This window comes from Rutidosis leptorrhynchoides, chromosome 2 (assembly GCF_046630445.1).
Source record: "Rutidosis leptorrhynchoides isolate AG116_Rl617_1_P2 chromosome 2, CSIRO_AGI_Rlap_v1, whole genome shotgun sequence".
NCBI classification, from domain to species: Eukaryota; Viridiplantae; Streptophyta; class Magnoliopsida; order Asterales; family Asteraceae; genus Rutidosis; species Rutidosis leptorrhynchoides.
The window spans coordinates 40,206,602-40,223,237 of record NC_092334.1 but is presented as its reverse complement, the minus strand read 5'-3'; the positions used below and the strand labels follow the sequence as shown (position 1 = coordinate 40,223,237).

Below are 16,636 nucleotides of genomic sequence, written 5' to 3'. Positions count from 1 at the left end.
ACTAACTGTTACAATAAACATTGTATCTATGAATTTATAAATTTATATTTCAGACATCATATTCATACCCTAATGTAATTATGTAACTAGACTAGATGTGAAGGAACCTTTTTTTTATCCATACGATTACCACGTTCCAAACAAAAAACAAATCAAAAGAACGCTTCAGATATATAGAAAACAAACCTTCGAAATAAAAAACTATTGATGAGTGCCATAAATATTACTCCCTGCGTCTTAAGTGAAATTACAACATTCAGGTTCAGATATATAATATGTAAGTGTTCTAATCAGCTTCTTGATTTTGATTACCATTTATGTATTCAAGAAGCTATGATGCTAGCTTCTTGTTATTATTAGAAGGAATCCACAACAAGCTCTAAAAGTACTGTGATAATATGAATTAATGGAGCTAAGTAACATTAATAGAGAAGCTCTTCTGCACTTCAACTGCAAGTTCTTCAACACTAAGCTGACATTCCAGTCCTATCTGCACATATCAACAACAATTAACCAATCGGACAACGTATGTATTAGTACACATTGATCAACATAGCGATAACAGTTTAACACACTATGACATACATACATGATAGTGTTACAATACTTTTTTGGAGCTGAAAGGAAGTGAAACCCCTTACCGGCCTCTAAAACCTTTTTAATAGTTATGAAGTCTGATTATATTTTCTCTTAAACTCATCCATGTGATCATGGGTTCAGAATCATTAAGAGTAAAAACTAACATATGCATACGTGCTACGCATGGGCGATACTTCATTGCGACAAAGGGGGCAGTGTCCCTCCAAACATTTGAGTTGTTAGTGTAATAATTATAAGATTTAAGGGTAAAATTTCTTTCTTTTCCTTAGTTGCCCCCTCAAAATACAACCATAATTCATGTTATCTTTTTTGATCACCACAGTGGCAGAAGTTAGTACACAGTGGGAGTACTCGCCCCACCAACGAAAAAATTCTAGTGTAATAATATTTACAAGTGTAATTTTTTTATATTATTTGTCCCCCAAGTTATTTTTTTTTTGCCCCTTATGTCAAGATCTTCAAGTTCCACCACTGGATCACCCCAAAGGAAAACTTCAAGTTCTGTACCATGGGTGGTGCTAATATTGATCATATATGCCAACTTTGGTATTAGCTATGTCATATATGATATGAACATTCATGTACCTTAATCACAAATGAATAAAGAACAGTGTCCTCCATGCTGCTGATATTAAGGTGCAGAATCTCAAGAGAAAGTCCTTCCAACAAATTTATTATCTTCACAACTTGTCCAGGAATTCTTCGCGATACAGTCCTCAACACAACGTTTGACCCAGAGATCTTTGCTTCCACGTCAGCGACATGTGAGTTACATGATGCTCCAAGTTCTTTGACATTTTCATGTACAATTATTGAGCGTTCTGATTGTGGGGTGGTTGGTTGCAGTATCTGCTTTGGGCTTGGACCAGGACTAGGACTTATGCTCCTACGCCTTTTCTTGGATTCCAACGATTGTAAAACTAGTTGCATTTCCTTGATGAATTCAATTACACCACCTATGATTGATGCTTGATCTCCCTATATCATATTATATCATACCCAAAAAGTAATTAGTTAAACAAACTTAACATCTCTATAGTTATTAAGGCTCATGTCACACAACATATGCGCAGTTACTCGGTTCCTATTACGATAAACGGATTTACAATAGAAAGTTGCAGAATTTTACCTTTTTCTTGGATACATGAAACATGAACACCATATATTGCACAAGAATTAAATTGCAAACTATTGCAAAAAAAAAAAAAAAAAAAAAAAAATACGTATACTATATAAGTATATATACTTAAATGAACTTTTTGACATTCATACTATATATAATTTGTACCACTACAAAAACAAACACATGTATAGGATTGGAAAGCAATTGTGTCATACAATCTCACAAAGAAAACCCTAATTATTTAGTGAAACCAAGTTCAATTATTTGTTGAATATATAAAACAACTTCTTTAGGGTTTTACATACATAAGAGAGGAATATATATACCAACCCTTTTGATGTAGAAACATGGGGTCATAGATCTTAAAACCTTGAGGTGTTCATTCATCTGCCTTCTTCTATTCCTCTCCACAGCTATATGAGACATCTTTCCAATCTTTTATTCAATTGGGTCAAAGATAAACACACACTTGATGTATATGCATATGTTCAAACCTATATATATAGAAGATAGAATATACTTAATACTATTTTGTACTCTATCCATTGTCACCGACAAAAAATAATCAGTTTGAGAAAAAATAACTATCACGTATATTTTTATTTTTTGTAAACTTTTCAGTTTTATCCTTACTTTTATCTATTTTTTGTCTTACATATATATAAATAAGGGATGCAAAATAAATTTATCACATTAATTTTTTCTGAAAGCAAACAATTAATTTGGGACATTTGAAGAAGAAATAGTAGATAATAAATTTGAGACGGATTAAGTATTATATAGTACTCCGTATATATTATATATCATATATTATATATTATATATATTTATTTATATTTTTATATATATTTATTTATGTAATTTATAGAGGTATGTTTACGTGTGTGGTTTGTGTATGTGTGCATAAGTCCTGCATACAACTAGCTAGGTTCTTATAAATGCTGTGTGTTACACTCTCGTGAGGTTAATAAGTTATTTTTTAAAAAAAAATATTTACTACATACTAGCTTTTTTTCTCTTTCATATATATTCATTCATTCATTATTACATTATACGTCTCTCACTTTGAGTTGGTGTACGTAGTTTTGGTGTCTCGTGTTTTATGATACATGGAAATATTACGTGCTTCCGCGGTTAATATTCAAGCATGTATGCCATGCACATTGTCTTGTGTTCATCCATAAAAAACAGCAAGAAATAAGTTATGATCAATTTTGGATTACAAAACACACAATTTTACTGTTTTGTAGAAATATATAAACATACTCCCATCCGTTATCTCAAGATGCTTCAATATCAATATCAATATTCATCATATAATTAATTAGACTAACTTTATCCATGACATATGTCATACAATTACATTGTGTCACATCAACACCACCTCAACAACTTCTTCCTATCACTTAACTTATCACACTCCCTAATATCCATGACACCTTTACAATAAAATGGACCCACCAAAATTAATTAATTAATATAATGTATAACATTTAAATCCGTATAATACAAACAAGAAAAACAAGTAGTTGCGTGGTTCAAAATGCCATCCAACGACATTTAGCATCACTGACTTTCCAATGGAGCTCCAACCACACTTGCTAGCAATGACGTCTTTGCAACGGAGCTTCAAGGAAGATTATGGGTTCTCACAAGATTATGGAGATTATCGTTTCAACCTCGTACTTCTGAGTACGTTTTATATTTTTCGAACAGTATGAATGTGAAAAATATATTTCATTTCGTTTCAACTTTAATAACATAAATGTACAATTATACTTCTCAAATTAGTTAAATAGTTGGGGTCTCAAGCAATGACAGATCTATAATTGGTAATCACTGGTGTTACCGGTTAAAATCTCAAAAAATTTATAGTAGATGACCTATTTCAATGGTGTTCCTCAAAATAAAAATAAAAAAATACAAGTTCCAGTGCTGTCACTAGTTAAAAACTGAAAAAAATTCCACTACCTCGCGTACTTGAGTGTTGTCTCGTACAACCGCTCAGATTAAACTAGATCTGTCCTTGGTCTCAAGTCCCTCTCAAAGAGGTTTCAAATTCACTTAGACACCTATGGAAGCATATTTTGAGATGACGAGTGAAAATAATCGACAACAATCACAAGATACCTGAATAAACGTGTACATTTGAGTAATAAATATACATTCCCAAGTAGTAGAGAAAACTTTACAGTTATTCTTATAACTTGTTTAATTATATGATTGTAATCTTGTATAATTTAGTAATTAAATAAAAAAATCAAAAACAAAGTAAAATATAATAAAGTAAAGGATTTTTGTAATGAAAGCCTCGAGCCATTAAAACTCATTGTACACTCAAAATTATTAATCACTTCATAAAAATAACCACCTCACCTCATGTACTACTAATCTATGCATATATTTAATTATTAATGACATCCTGTCATTAGAAAATTCTAAAATTCTAAATTCTAAATTCTAAATTCTAAATAAATAATAAAACAAAAAATAAATATATTTTATCAAAACGAAGCCCAAAACAAATAAATCTAGACAATCGACAACAATCCTTTATTACCGAGGCCAACGTTCAGGTGGCCCATTTATCTTGCAAGCCCTATTGTTTCTCTTAAAACCTTACTAAACATTCTAGAAGATACTGGGTTTTTAGGTATTTTCAATTTTCTGTATACCTCTATTGCTGCTTGCTTTGATTCTGTGAACCAGAAAAACCCTAAATTCCCGTCTCCTCTCTCAACTCTCAATCTATCAGTGAGGTATGTACTCCATTTTCCGGTTGACATATCTTTCACACGGCAAATTTTAGTTAATTTGACTCACTGTTTCATATCTAGTTATATATATCTAGTTATAATTATAATATAAATAATAAATAAATAAAAGAATATAATTGTTTGATAGTGTTTGTTAATAGAGTAATTAGTATTTCAACTGCACAGATTTTTTAACAGTGCTGAACTATTCAATTAAGATTCAATTAAACACACATTTAGTCATCAAATAGATTATATATATATTTTTTTTGAATTGGATTACTATTAACTGATAAAAATCGAATCAATATCTTGGCTCATGACCTTATTTGAATTGAATCATGTATTGGTGTTATGGATTGTCTTTTCAATAGTTTTCTGAATTAGAAATGGATGATGGAGAAGTTAAGGATAACAACAATGTTGAAGATAAGGGAAAGAGACACAAGGGAAAGCACGACAAGCCGAAACCATGGGATGTAGATGGCACTGATCATTGGAAGATTGAAAAATTTGACCCGTCGTGGAATGAAGGTGGCTTGCTTGAAGTTAGCTCCTTTTCTACCCTCTTTCCTCAATACAGAGGTACGTACAACATTTCCTGTTTTACACACTATCTGACCGTGTTTACCGTGATATATGTAGTTATTTATGTACTGGTAGGTCAAGTTGAGTTGACCTGCAAACACTTCTTAGCTCAACCTGGCATGTTTTGACCCGTCCCAAACGTTACATGCTGCCAACTTTTAGGCATATTATCTTAAGAGGAAGCAATTTTGACCCATTTACTCAAGATAGAGGTATACTCGAACAAAATTAGTTTGAAAAGAAACGTGTCAAATAGGTTAAAAGTTTCCCGAAGTGGATTTTAATGCATAAGATCATGTTTTTAATACATTAGATTATTAGATTATTATCTAAATAATGATAATGACTTTTATTCAGACAAACATTTTGCCCGATTTGGACGTTTTTTCATTTTTATATACATATATTCATATATATGATATATGATAGGCTTTATATCATACTATCCATGTAGTCATTGATAAATTAACATTTTAACACACTCTTGTTCACAAGGATAAATGATACTAATAAAGGATGCTCTTCTTTATGCATGCAGAGAAGTATTTACAAGAAGCTTCACCTATTATCAAAGGTGCATTGAAAGAATACGGAATTGCATTCGACCTCGATTTGGTTTGTGTTCAAAACTTTGCCGATGTTAAATATATACGGAGTACATTATTTTATATGTGTTTTTGGCAATGATGAAATACAATATGTCTTGTTGATATTTAGTTGAAAGGACAAATGACTGTTTCTACGACTTTGAAGACAAGGGATCCATATATTATTGTGAAATCTCGTGATTTGATTAAGCTTTTGTCAAGAAGTGTCCCTGCACCACAGGTATGCAATTATGCATCAACATTTCTTGCCATATGAACTGTTAAAATATTAGCCTCAGGTGATGTATTTACACATAAGTGTTTGTTCTAACAGGCGATCAAGATTCTAAACGATGAAATGCAATGTGACATCATCAAGATTGGTGGGTTAGTTCGGAATAAGGTAATTGACTGCTTATGATTAAGTATTTCATTTAGGTATTAAATGGACTGGTTTAGGTTGTCTTAACCGGTCAAATGGGTTGAAAGACCCTATGTTTGCACTAAAAACTTATAAATTAAATCTTTCTAAAAGGAAAAGTTTATAATTTAAATCACATAATATTTCATTAGTAACATGCTAGCTGTTTCTAAACAACTTAAAAAGTTTTAAGCAAGCGTTAACCTGTCTTTCAAAATAACCATCATCTTATATTTAATGAATGTGTTAATATTAGTCTTGTAGATATCTGGTGTAATTGTTAATCAAGCACTTCCTTCAGATTAGCTATCATTTGAAATTCACATGACACATCTACTGAATAAAACTTGACAAATGTGAGGAACATAGATGGCCTATTCACACAGGAGGTTAATTTTTTTACCTGAGGTTTAAATATTTCTAAATAAAATACTAATCGGATCTGTCTTTATATATCTGCAGGAAAAGTTTGTCAAACGTAGGCAGCGGCTTGTTGGGCCCAATTCATCTACTCTAAAGGTTGCATTGGATTTTATAACTGAGCTACTTTTTATCTAAGTTGAGCTTTTCGTTTGTTAGTTTGTGTGTTTATATCTTTTCTGAATATCTTAATGTGATGCAGGCACTGGAGATTTTGACAGGCTGCTATATTCTTGTTCAGGTCTAACTTCTATTTCTTATTTCTGACAAATAAAAATCTCACATGCCATTTTCTAATTTTGAAGGAGGACCAATTTGTTATCTAGTTTACGTTTTGTATTCACTTGATACTTAATGAACAGGGAAACTCGGTAGCTTCCATGGGTTCATTTAAAGGGTTGAAACAAGTAAGGAGGATTGTTGAAGAATGCATGTTGAATAAAATGCATCCCTTGTATAATATCAAAGTGAGTAAATTTTTTGATTTAATGGGGAAAATGCATAACTTTTCTGCATAACTATTATGAATCACGTCCTATCTATTTTTTGATTTAATGGCTACGTTATACAGGTGCTCATGATGAGGCGAGATCTTGCAAGTAATCCAGAACTTGCAAATGAGAACTGGGACAGATTTCTACCTAAGTTTAAAAAGTATGTCATGTTATATATTTATTTTGCTACATTTGGTAGAATGAACGGGGGCGTGCGGGTTGGGATGTGAATGTTTGCTGTAATATATGTGCTGCGCAGGCCCATGTTTATTTTTGTTTCTGTAGTTATTTAATATATATTGAGTTTGGAATATTTGTGAATTAAAACTATACCTATTGATCTTTTCTTGCTCTCTTGACCCCTTATTGATAAAACATAACCCATCAGAGTTGACCCATTCATCGGTAAATGGGTTGCAGTTGCCCCTTCTGTTCGGTCCCATCCGCTACTTTGGAGATATTATTACATTTAACAATTGATTATATGTATTTCAGGAAAAATGTCAAACAAAAGAAGGTTAAAAGTAAGGAAAAGAAAGAATATACACCTTTCCCACCGCCACAACCACCAAGCAAGGTAAGGAATTTGTTATTATCACTTTGTTAACTCGGTGTTTTTTATGCTACATAAGTATAAGTATATATATAATGATATGAGTTCAATTTGTTTTTTTGACATCAAGTGATCCAACAATTGTTTGGTTTGTAACTTACATGATGACAGTTCATTTGTACATCTAAAAGAGAGATATGTTGACGAATTAGGTATCATGATGCAATGCAAATGACAATTTTCTTAAATGAACTTGGTTCTAAATGCTTGCAGATCGACATGCAACTAGACAGTGGTGAATACTTTTTAAGTGACAAGAAAAAGTCATCAAAGAAATGGCAAGAAAGGCAGGAAAAGCAGGCCGAAAAAACTGCGGAGAACAAACGCAAAAGGGAAGAAGCATTTAAGCCTCCTGAGGTAGAATCAAAATCGAGTGTGTTTGTGCTTTTACTTTATTTTTTCCAGCTTATTTAAAACTTCGTTTTGGATTTTCAGGAAACTATAAAACAAGATGAGAGTAAAAGTGACAAGGATGATATTCTGACGATGGCTACATCCTTGAAGGTAACCTTAAAGACTTGATGCTTTAAAGATAAACGCAAAAAAATTAATTTAAGATCACAGGATCTGCAATATTGTTTTAGATTTTAAATTATTAATAGAAGATTTAATATTTTGCAGAACAAGGCAAAGGAGTTTGGGAACAAGAAATCTGCTGATAAAATCGATGCTGAAATGTATATTGCAACATCAGGTGAGCCGTCTAACAAAAAGTCGAAGAAGAAGAAATAATAGCTACATCCACATTGCTTGTTTTTCATATTTTATTATGATATTCTAATTTCAAGAAATTTATTTAGTTTGTAATCTTGTACTTCATCAAAGATCTAGCATAAATTATTTGGAAACCAAGGATAAAGTTTATTAGTTTATTACTATTCTTTCCAAAGTTGTTAGAGATCAAGGTATTACTAGGATTGTTTTTGACTCCGTAGGATCGAATTGGGATCTTAAGATCCTACTTATAACCTTTTGTCTCATATATGTGCCTTATAACTTATGAGGCCGCTTCTACTGATACCTCGGTGAAAGTGTTTCTGATACCTCGGTGAAAGTGTTTCTACTGATACCTCGTTGAAAGCTTTTTCAAATTGTATTTGATATATACTAATTGCATTGAGGTTCTTTGGAGTGTCTTTGCTTGGTTTCTTTGGAGCGTCTTTGCTTGGCTTCTTTGGAGTCTTTGTTTGTATAGGTGCATTATTTTTACAAAGTGTTTTACACAGTTTTGTCAAGTGTTTGATTGTTCACTCCCATACCAAGCATATGTGACTTTTTTTCATCTTAATTCGATTAACTAATTACTTACAAACCTCATTTTGGTTGGCCCGGGATACAACAAGAACTTGACATATCCAAATAACAAATAAAAAAAATTATGTTATGATGGTACAATAAATGATTACATTTGGCTAAGTTAAAGACACATTAACTATGAAAAACACGCGATAGTACTCCATATAATATACTACCTTGATTGATGACTTATCTATAACCAAGGTTGAAAAAGACGCGAAACGGGGGTGAGACGGTCATACATTAAAACGTCGAGACGGACGTTGACTTTTAAATATAATATATATATATATATATATATATATATATATATATATATATATATATATATATATATATATATATATATATATACACACACATATTTAAAGCCAAAAAATCTTCGTTGACAAGTTCGTACCTATAATCGCTATTATTGTTAATATAATACAAAGAATTAACACTAAACTACGTCAATGTTGATCGATTTTACCGACTTTCGACCGATTTATCAATTTTTTTGACTTTTGACCTGCGCTGACCCGACATTTCCCGCACTTGATCCGACTTTTGACCATTGACCGACTTATTAGTAGACCGGACGGTGTCGAGACGGGCTAGTCACTAAAACACTGCAACGAGCGTCGCAACGGACGTCGTTCACAACACTTTTCATAACGAGTGTCAAAAATTCTATTAAATTAATCCTATGTAATACTCGGTGTACTACCTCTCCGATTGTATTCGGCTACATTATATTTTACCCATAAGCTCTAGATGTAGTATAGTTTAATCTTCTCTTCTAGATACAATTCGAAAATAGATGGGATGTTCTTGTAACTTGGTGGTCATACTCACACACAGTTTGTGTAATCTGTAGCGACTATATGTTAAATACACGTGAAAAAACAGATGGTCAGACAGCACACCCACTGCCACCTGACAAAACTGTCATCATATCGTTTTTTTTTTTTTTTTTTAATATATATAATATAAATATAAATAAAAATAAAAGATCAGTAGTGAATTAAAATTAAATCTTCTACAATAGGAGTAACGAAACGATTAAAAAGATGAATTCAAACATCCCATCTTCACCTTCATCTGAATCGACATCAGCGGCAGCAGCAGGTTCATCTTCTTGGTTTTCAAACATTGTACGTTCTCGCAAGTCAAACACTACTTCTATGTCTAACAATTCCGTTAATATTGGCGCCGCCGCTGGCCCTATCAATCGCAAGAATCAGTTCCGTGGAGTCATGTTTAAGTATGGCCCTAAGTCTATTCAGGTACTATATTATTTTTTTATTATTATTTTTTATTTTATAATTTAAATTAATTTGGTAACTGAAACTGGGTAACTCAGAATAATGATTCAAAAAAGTTGGATCTTGATCTTATAAAAGTATAGAAAAATCATCATTTTAAGCATGAAATGGTTATTTTCGGTCTTAATAAGCACCAAATTATAGAATTGATGAACAAACCAGAAACATAGCCCTAGTATTTCTAAACTCTGCCACTTTCTTTTTGAAATTGATATTGATATTGATATTTCCCCTAAAATTAGAATGATTTGAATAGTGGTTGGGCCTGAGTTTCTTGCAAGAAGTCTCAGGTTCGAATCCTGCGTAGGACAAATATTTTGTGGTGGCTGTGGATGGGTTTCCAACAGCCGGGGAGTAATCATGGTGTCAGAGTATGGGTCGGATTACTCACCCTCTCAAGTATCCCAACTTCTACCTTTTTACGTGATGTCTATGCTAATCATGCAAAAAAGGTTTAATTTGCAAGGACAAATATATGGTATAGTGCTGGAATGATGATTTATTTTCTGTTACATATGGTAGAATGGTGGTTAATCATACTCTTCTTTTTCTTTTTCTTTTTTGAATCTTTGCTATGAATATGAATTAGGAATGTATGTTCGCATGATACTTATTTCACTTGCTTATTCTTTACGTGAATACAAACATCCTGCATCAAAAGTAAACATCAATAATGACTTGAATGATGGGTTAAGTAACAAAGCGTTTATATAAATTTTAAATCTACTAAAAAATGATTAATTTGTATGGGTTATATAAGGTTTGGTACTAATTAGAAAGGATTCAAAAAAGAAAAAGAAAAAGAAGAGTATGATTAATTTGTATGGGTTATATAAGGTTTGCTTATTTCAAGTGCTTATCTACTTATTACTTGTTTTACAGCTAGTAAGCTAAAACAAACGTTCTTACAAAGACTGTTTAGAAGCACTTACAAATTATCAATCCCATTCACCCCCTAATTAGATTGGGTTCCTAACTAATTTTACATTCTCTGTGCACTTTTTGCGGCACTCATTTACACTTATATATATATATATACTAACACAACACAACGCTACTAACTGCTAACTTTGAGGTTGTCAGCTAGAAATCGAAAATACCAAATAACCTTCCTCAAAATGAACTTGAACCCAAGTCATATATATATATATATATATATATATATATATATAGGGGTACGGCTCTATTGAGTCGACAACAATCGTCGATATATTGGCGACTTGACTGACTCTTAGAGCCTAAATTAAATTCCAGGCAGGATTTAAAACCCATGGAAATTTGATTCTACCATTTTCATGGCGTCTATTATTATTTTTATTTTATTAAAAAAAAAAAAGAATTTCCTACTTAAAGGCCGGAGGTCCTCTCGGAAGCAATCTCTTTATCCGTCGAATAAAGAGCGGGATGACTTTCTCTACTCTTGAGAGTGTTTTCACTCTAGTGGAGAAATGACTTGTCTTTATTCTCGGATAAGGGAAGGATTGTCTACATCTCACCTCCCCCATACACCACTCATGTGGTATTGGGTTTGTTGTTGTATATATATATATATATATATATATATATATATATATATATATATATATATATATATATATATATATATATATATATGGGCAAGATCAATGGGGAAGTAACCAATCGGGGGGAAGCAAATTTTTAATTTTTTTTCTTCATTTTTTTTGGAAATTTTTTTCAGGCATCAAGATCACATGAAAATATGAAGATTTAGAAAAGACACTTCGTGATAAATGTTATTATTTAGGCGGAAAAACGATCGACAAAAATAACATTCAAGATAATATTGTTCGTGAAGAATGTTAACGTTTTTCCCCCCCATGTTTTGTGAAGTAAAATTTAGCCCGATTTAGAGTTTAGAGTTTAGGGTTTGGTGTTTTGGGTTTATTCCATAAACCCAAAACACCAAACCCCAAACCCTAAACCCTAAACCCTAAACTCTAAACCGTTAGTGTTAAAAACTCAATCTAAATCCTAAATCTAAACCCTAAATCTAAACCCTAAACCCTAAATTTCTAAACCCTATAAACCCTAATATCTAAACCCTAATATCTAAAACCTCAACATACGCTCGAAAAACACGATAATTGTTATATATTAGTTCTTCGAGCGTTTTTCCGCCAAAATAAAAACATTTATCACAAAGTGTCTTTATTAAATGTTCATATTTTCATCCAATCTATAATGTTCGTGAACAAAGTTTTTTCAAAAAACGAAAAAAAAAAAAAAAGATTTTGCTTCCCCCCGCTTCCCCCCGATTGGTTACTTCCCTCTTGATCCTACCACTATATATATATATATATATATATATATATATATATATATATATATAACAATGGTAATTATGCCGAAGGTAATAAAGGGTATCAAAAGAGAGAACTGATGATGAATAAAGATGGACTTTAATTGTGAAACAAGGCTATTAAGGTTAATCTTTGTGATATGGAAATGTTTGTAAGTAATGTTATATGACAGATTTACAGTTCAGAAATATACACGAGTTTTGTTTTTCTAGTTTCAATTTTGTTGATCCCTGGTTACGTTTTAGGCTGTTTACAATGCCTCTCTTGTTTTCTTTGTGGCCATCTTTAAAGCTGAGTAATTAAACAAGAATGCTGAAATTTTAAATTGATGTTGATTTGTCGCTCATTAGTGAAAAATTGATTTACAATAAGCAATCACCTATATTTGTTACCTGTACAATTTATTAAGCTAAACCGTTGATCTAACCAAATATGTACGTCTAACATGCATATCAATATATTTATCTGTGATGCAGGTTGCATTTAAAACTGGGGATTATAAACAACAAGTCGTTTTTATTGGTGGATTGACTGACGGGTTTTTGGCTACAGAGTATGTGTTTTTACTTTTTTCAACATATTTTTAGAAATGATTTGAACAAGTCTGCTCACCAAGTCTCCTTAAATATGATATTGTGGAATAAATATAAATATGTACATCGATCAAAACTAGGTTGTACGACAACCACAAGCTTGGATTATCATCGAGTGATCTATTTTTTTTAAATGATTTAAGCTAATATTCCATGAAGTTTGCAAGCATGAATTGTTTTAACTTTTGTAGATATTTGGAGCCGTTGGCAGTTGCTTTAGATAAAGAAAAATGGTCACTGGTTCAGTTTTTGCTTTCATCTTCTTACAGTGGATATGGTATCTCGAGCTTAAAAGAGGTAACTCCTAATTTACCCATGTCTTATTTTAGCTTTTTTGTTTTCATTTTTTATTATATATGTGAGCATCATTTTTTCATTATGTTTTAATTAAGTTCATTAAATCATGTTTTGGATTATGTAATGAAGGATGCATCGGAACTTGATCAGTTGATCAATTACTTAATTAACAAAGAAGATTCGGAGGGTGTAGTTCTGCTTGGGCATAGTACAGGCTGTCAAGTAAGTGGTGTTGTATTCGCCTTTATAAATTTCATATATAATCTTAGGGTATGTTTGATAAAACTGAATAATTAACCGTTGAATGGTTCATAATCTGAATGATTCAAAGGATATGATTAAAGTTGGTCCTGAATGACAATAACATTTTGATAATCATTTTGAATGAACAATGTGAATAATGTAAAATTACGTTATTAACCTTTTGCATGAATAAAAAACAAGTGTTCGTGATATAATATAAAGAGGATATCAAATAAAATTTAGGTGCATAATGGTTAAGAGAGTATCTTAACTATGAATGGTTCAGTTATAAATGCTAAATCATTCAACATCATATGCCATTTAGAAATCAGAAACAAACACGTTGAATGCTTAATGGTTCAACGTTCAACGATGAACCATTCAATTAATAGGTATTAAACGCACCCTTAATATGAATTACTTATACGACTTGTGTAATTATAGGATATTGTTCATTACATGCGTACAAATGCGGCTTGCTCTAGAGCTGTCCGTGCTGCTATTTTACAGGTGTCAGTTCCTCCATGCATATTTTTATCATGCAGTTCAAAATTTATTTTTCAAGCTGTTTTCTATTAAATGTGTTATAATCCTGATTATCAAAGTGTTCAGGCTCCAGTTAGTGATCGGGAGTTCAGAGCGACTCTACCTGAAACAGCTGAAATGATTGATTTGGCTTCAAAACTAATAAGTGAAGGTCGAGGATCCGAGTTGATGCCCCGTGAAGCTAATCAAGATTCCCCAATAACTGCGTATAGGTAAACGTCTCGTATCCAAAGCCCTTTTTTTTTTTTTTTTTTTTATATTTTGAAAGGCAAGTTGTTGGCATCGAATACTCTCATTTGCCACGCACGCACGCGCTTTCGGGCAGGAAACCCGAACCGCATTACAGGGATCCGAACCTTAAACCATCCCGAGGGGCAGGCGGTCGGACCTGGGTCCTGAATACGGGTCGGTAAAACCTTCCCTGGGGCAATTCGGCTTTCAGGAAATAAATCCCACGAATATTTTTAAGAGGAGGAACTCGAACTTGAGACCTCCCCATCCCCATCCCAATCTTAACATCGTTTTTAACTTCAAAACCTGTTCCTAACATCGTTGTTGTTTGTTTGTTTCTAGATTGTTGATATAAATTTGTTGTACCATGCCCCTATCTTAATCCACATATTTTAAATTATGAAAATGAGAAATATTATTAATTATATAACTTTGGAAAATTTATTAATAATAATAATAATAATAATAATTTGTAACCTGCAGATTTCACTCCCTTTGTGCATACATGGGTGATGATGACATGTTCAGTTCTGATCTAAGTGATGATCAACTGAAACAGAGACTTGGTCACATGTGTAACACACCATGCCAGGTATGCATATGAACATTTGAAGTATTTCATGATTCCCTGTCAAGTATTTACATGATATATATCCATCTAATCTAAATTGAATATTAAAATTTACATTATGCAGGTAATATATTCTATGGCTGACGAATATGTACCGGATTATGTTGACAAGAAAGCATTGGCTCAGAGGTAAGTTTAACTTTCTTAATTTAGAGGATGAAACATGCTTGGGTCGGGTGGATTTGTTAGCTGATCAGAATTGTTTTTTTTCATAATGGGTAAATTTGTGTATGGGTCAAAACGAGTTGGGTTGACCCGACACACTTTGTCTAATCTATCTATTAAAGAAAAACATTCAGGTAAACAAAAAGGTTTTCCTATTCAGATTACCGCAGAGTGCGGGTTTTTTTTACTCAGATGTATGCTGCCTAACCATTTCCGACCCTTTTTCTGGCCACCCCAAGATGTGAAACTGGTGAGGTTTGACCCAAGACCTCTTTGTGAGAATATCCAATTACTAGACGATAGTTAGTAAACAAAAAATAAAGTTCATGTGTTCGGTATTGTGGTTACAGACATATCTGGGCAAACTAAAGGTAGCTAGTCAGGCGGGTCACTTTGACCTATTTGACCAGTTTCTTTATACTTATAATTTTTATTCTCACTTTGACCTATTTGACCAGTTTCTTATAAATTTTATTCTTAATCAAACTATCCGTTGCCAATAAAAGCAGATAGCATCTTGTTGCATGTAAAAATTTCTAGGATAAATGACTGACCTCGTGTTAATATCTTTTTTATTTATTTTTTATTTTTTACAGATTATGCAATGCAATGGGAGGTGCAGAGAAAGTTGAGATAGAATACGGAAACCATTCACTATCGAATAGAACAGCTGAAGCTGTTCAGGCCATTATTGGTTTCGTCAAGAGCGGAGGTCCTAATGGCTGGGATGATCCTTGGAGCTAAGATAAAAATGGTGCAACATATTTTACTTTTATCTTTCAAAAATGGTGCGTTCTTTAAGTTACATTATTTTATACTATTTTTACATCAATCCAAATGACAAAGTAATACTATCAACAAAACATACTATTTCATCTGGAACGAATTTTAACATCTAATTGTGTGATTAGATTGTTTGGTGCTCTCATGTTGCATAACTGTTGGATGTATGTGATTCTGTCGATTCGATACGACTTTTGACTTCCATTACCTAATCATTTGTAAAAGAAAATTGATAAAAAATGATGAAATAGTGACTTAGAACGATATACATACGATTAAAGAACATATGGTTAAGTGGAAACGAGTATAAATGTATATTTAATATATGAAGCTAAAAGGCACAAGATACTACTTGTTATGTCAACTTTTATTAGGAAATTTCTTGACATAGTTGATCAAAGAATCCTTTGTGTGTGGAAGTATATGATCTAAAGTAGAAGTCGAATAGTAGTTAGTACCCATAGTTTGCGATAATTAAGTAGGTTACACATCTTTGTTTCACAAAACTTCATTAAATAACAAGTTAAACCTTCAAAACATGATCGACATAAGATCACTCCCAACAGATGACCGAAAAACTGGAAAGATGAATTGTAACTTCAGCGTCATGTCAATAGTTTC

The 16,636-nt window shown here is 32.3% G+C and overlaps 3 protein-coding genes across 3 annotated transcripts; 2 read left to right on the top strand and 1 right to left on the bottom strand.

Moving 5' to 3' along the window:
* Window positions 1-368: 368 nt before the first annotated feature.
* Window positions 369-2,161, bottom strand: LOC139890757 (transcription factor MUTE-like). The gene is made up of 3 exons (XM_071873670.1): window positions 2,054-2,161; window positions 1,186-1,578; window positions 369-490 (listed from the first exon to the last, which is right to left on the bottom strand). The coding sequence occupies exons 1-3, from the start codon at window positions 2,147-2,149 to the stop codon at window positions 413-415; spliced, it is 567 nt and encodes a 188-aa protein (XP_071729771.1). The 5' UTR covers window positions 2,150-2,161; the 3' UTR covers window positions 369-412.
* Window positions 2,162-4,852: 2,691 nt separating this feature from the next.
* Window positions 4,853-8,474, top strand: LOC139890756 (KRR1 small subunit processome component-like). Its single transcript, XM_071873668.1, has 12 exons — window positions 4,853-5,064; window positions 5,606-5,682; window positions 5,785-5,895; window positions 5,989-6,057; window positions 6,538-6,594; window positions 6,698-6,736; window positions 6,858-6,962; window positions 7,067-7,149; window positions 7,485-7,566; window positions 7,816-7,959; window positions 8,038-8,106; window positions 8,224-8,474. The coding sequence occupies exons 1-12, from the start codon at window positions 4,869-4,871 to the stop codon at window positions 8,332-8,334; spliced, it is 1,143 nt and encodes a 380-aa protein (XP_071729769.1). The 5' UTR covers window positions 4,853-4,868; the 3' UTR covers window positions 8,335-8,474.
* Window positions 8,475-9,875: 1,401 nt separating this feature from the next.
* Window positions 9,876-16,201, top strand: LOC139890755 (UPF0613 protein PB24D3.06c). Its single transcript, XM_071873667.1, has 9 exons — window positions 9,876-10,166; window positions 13,003-13,079; window positions 13,311-13,416; window positions 13,546-13,638; window positions 14,104-14,169; window positions 14,272-14,417; window positions 14,920-15,028; window positions 15,132-15,196; window positions 15,829-16,201. Exons 1-9 carry the CDS (start codon window positions 9,951-9,953, stop codon window positions 15,974-15,976), a joined length of 1,026 nt encoding a protein of 341 aa, XP_071729768.1. The 5' UTR covers window positions 9,876-9,950; the 3' UTR covers window positions 15,977-16,201.
* The last annotated feature ends 435 nt before the right edge of the window (window positions 16,202-16,636 follow it).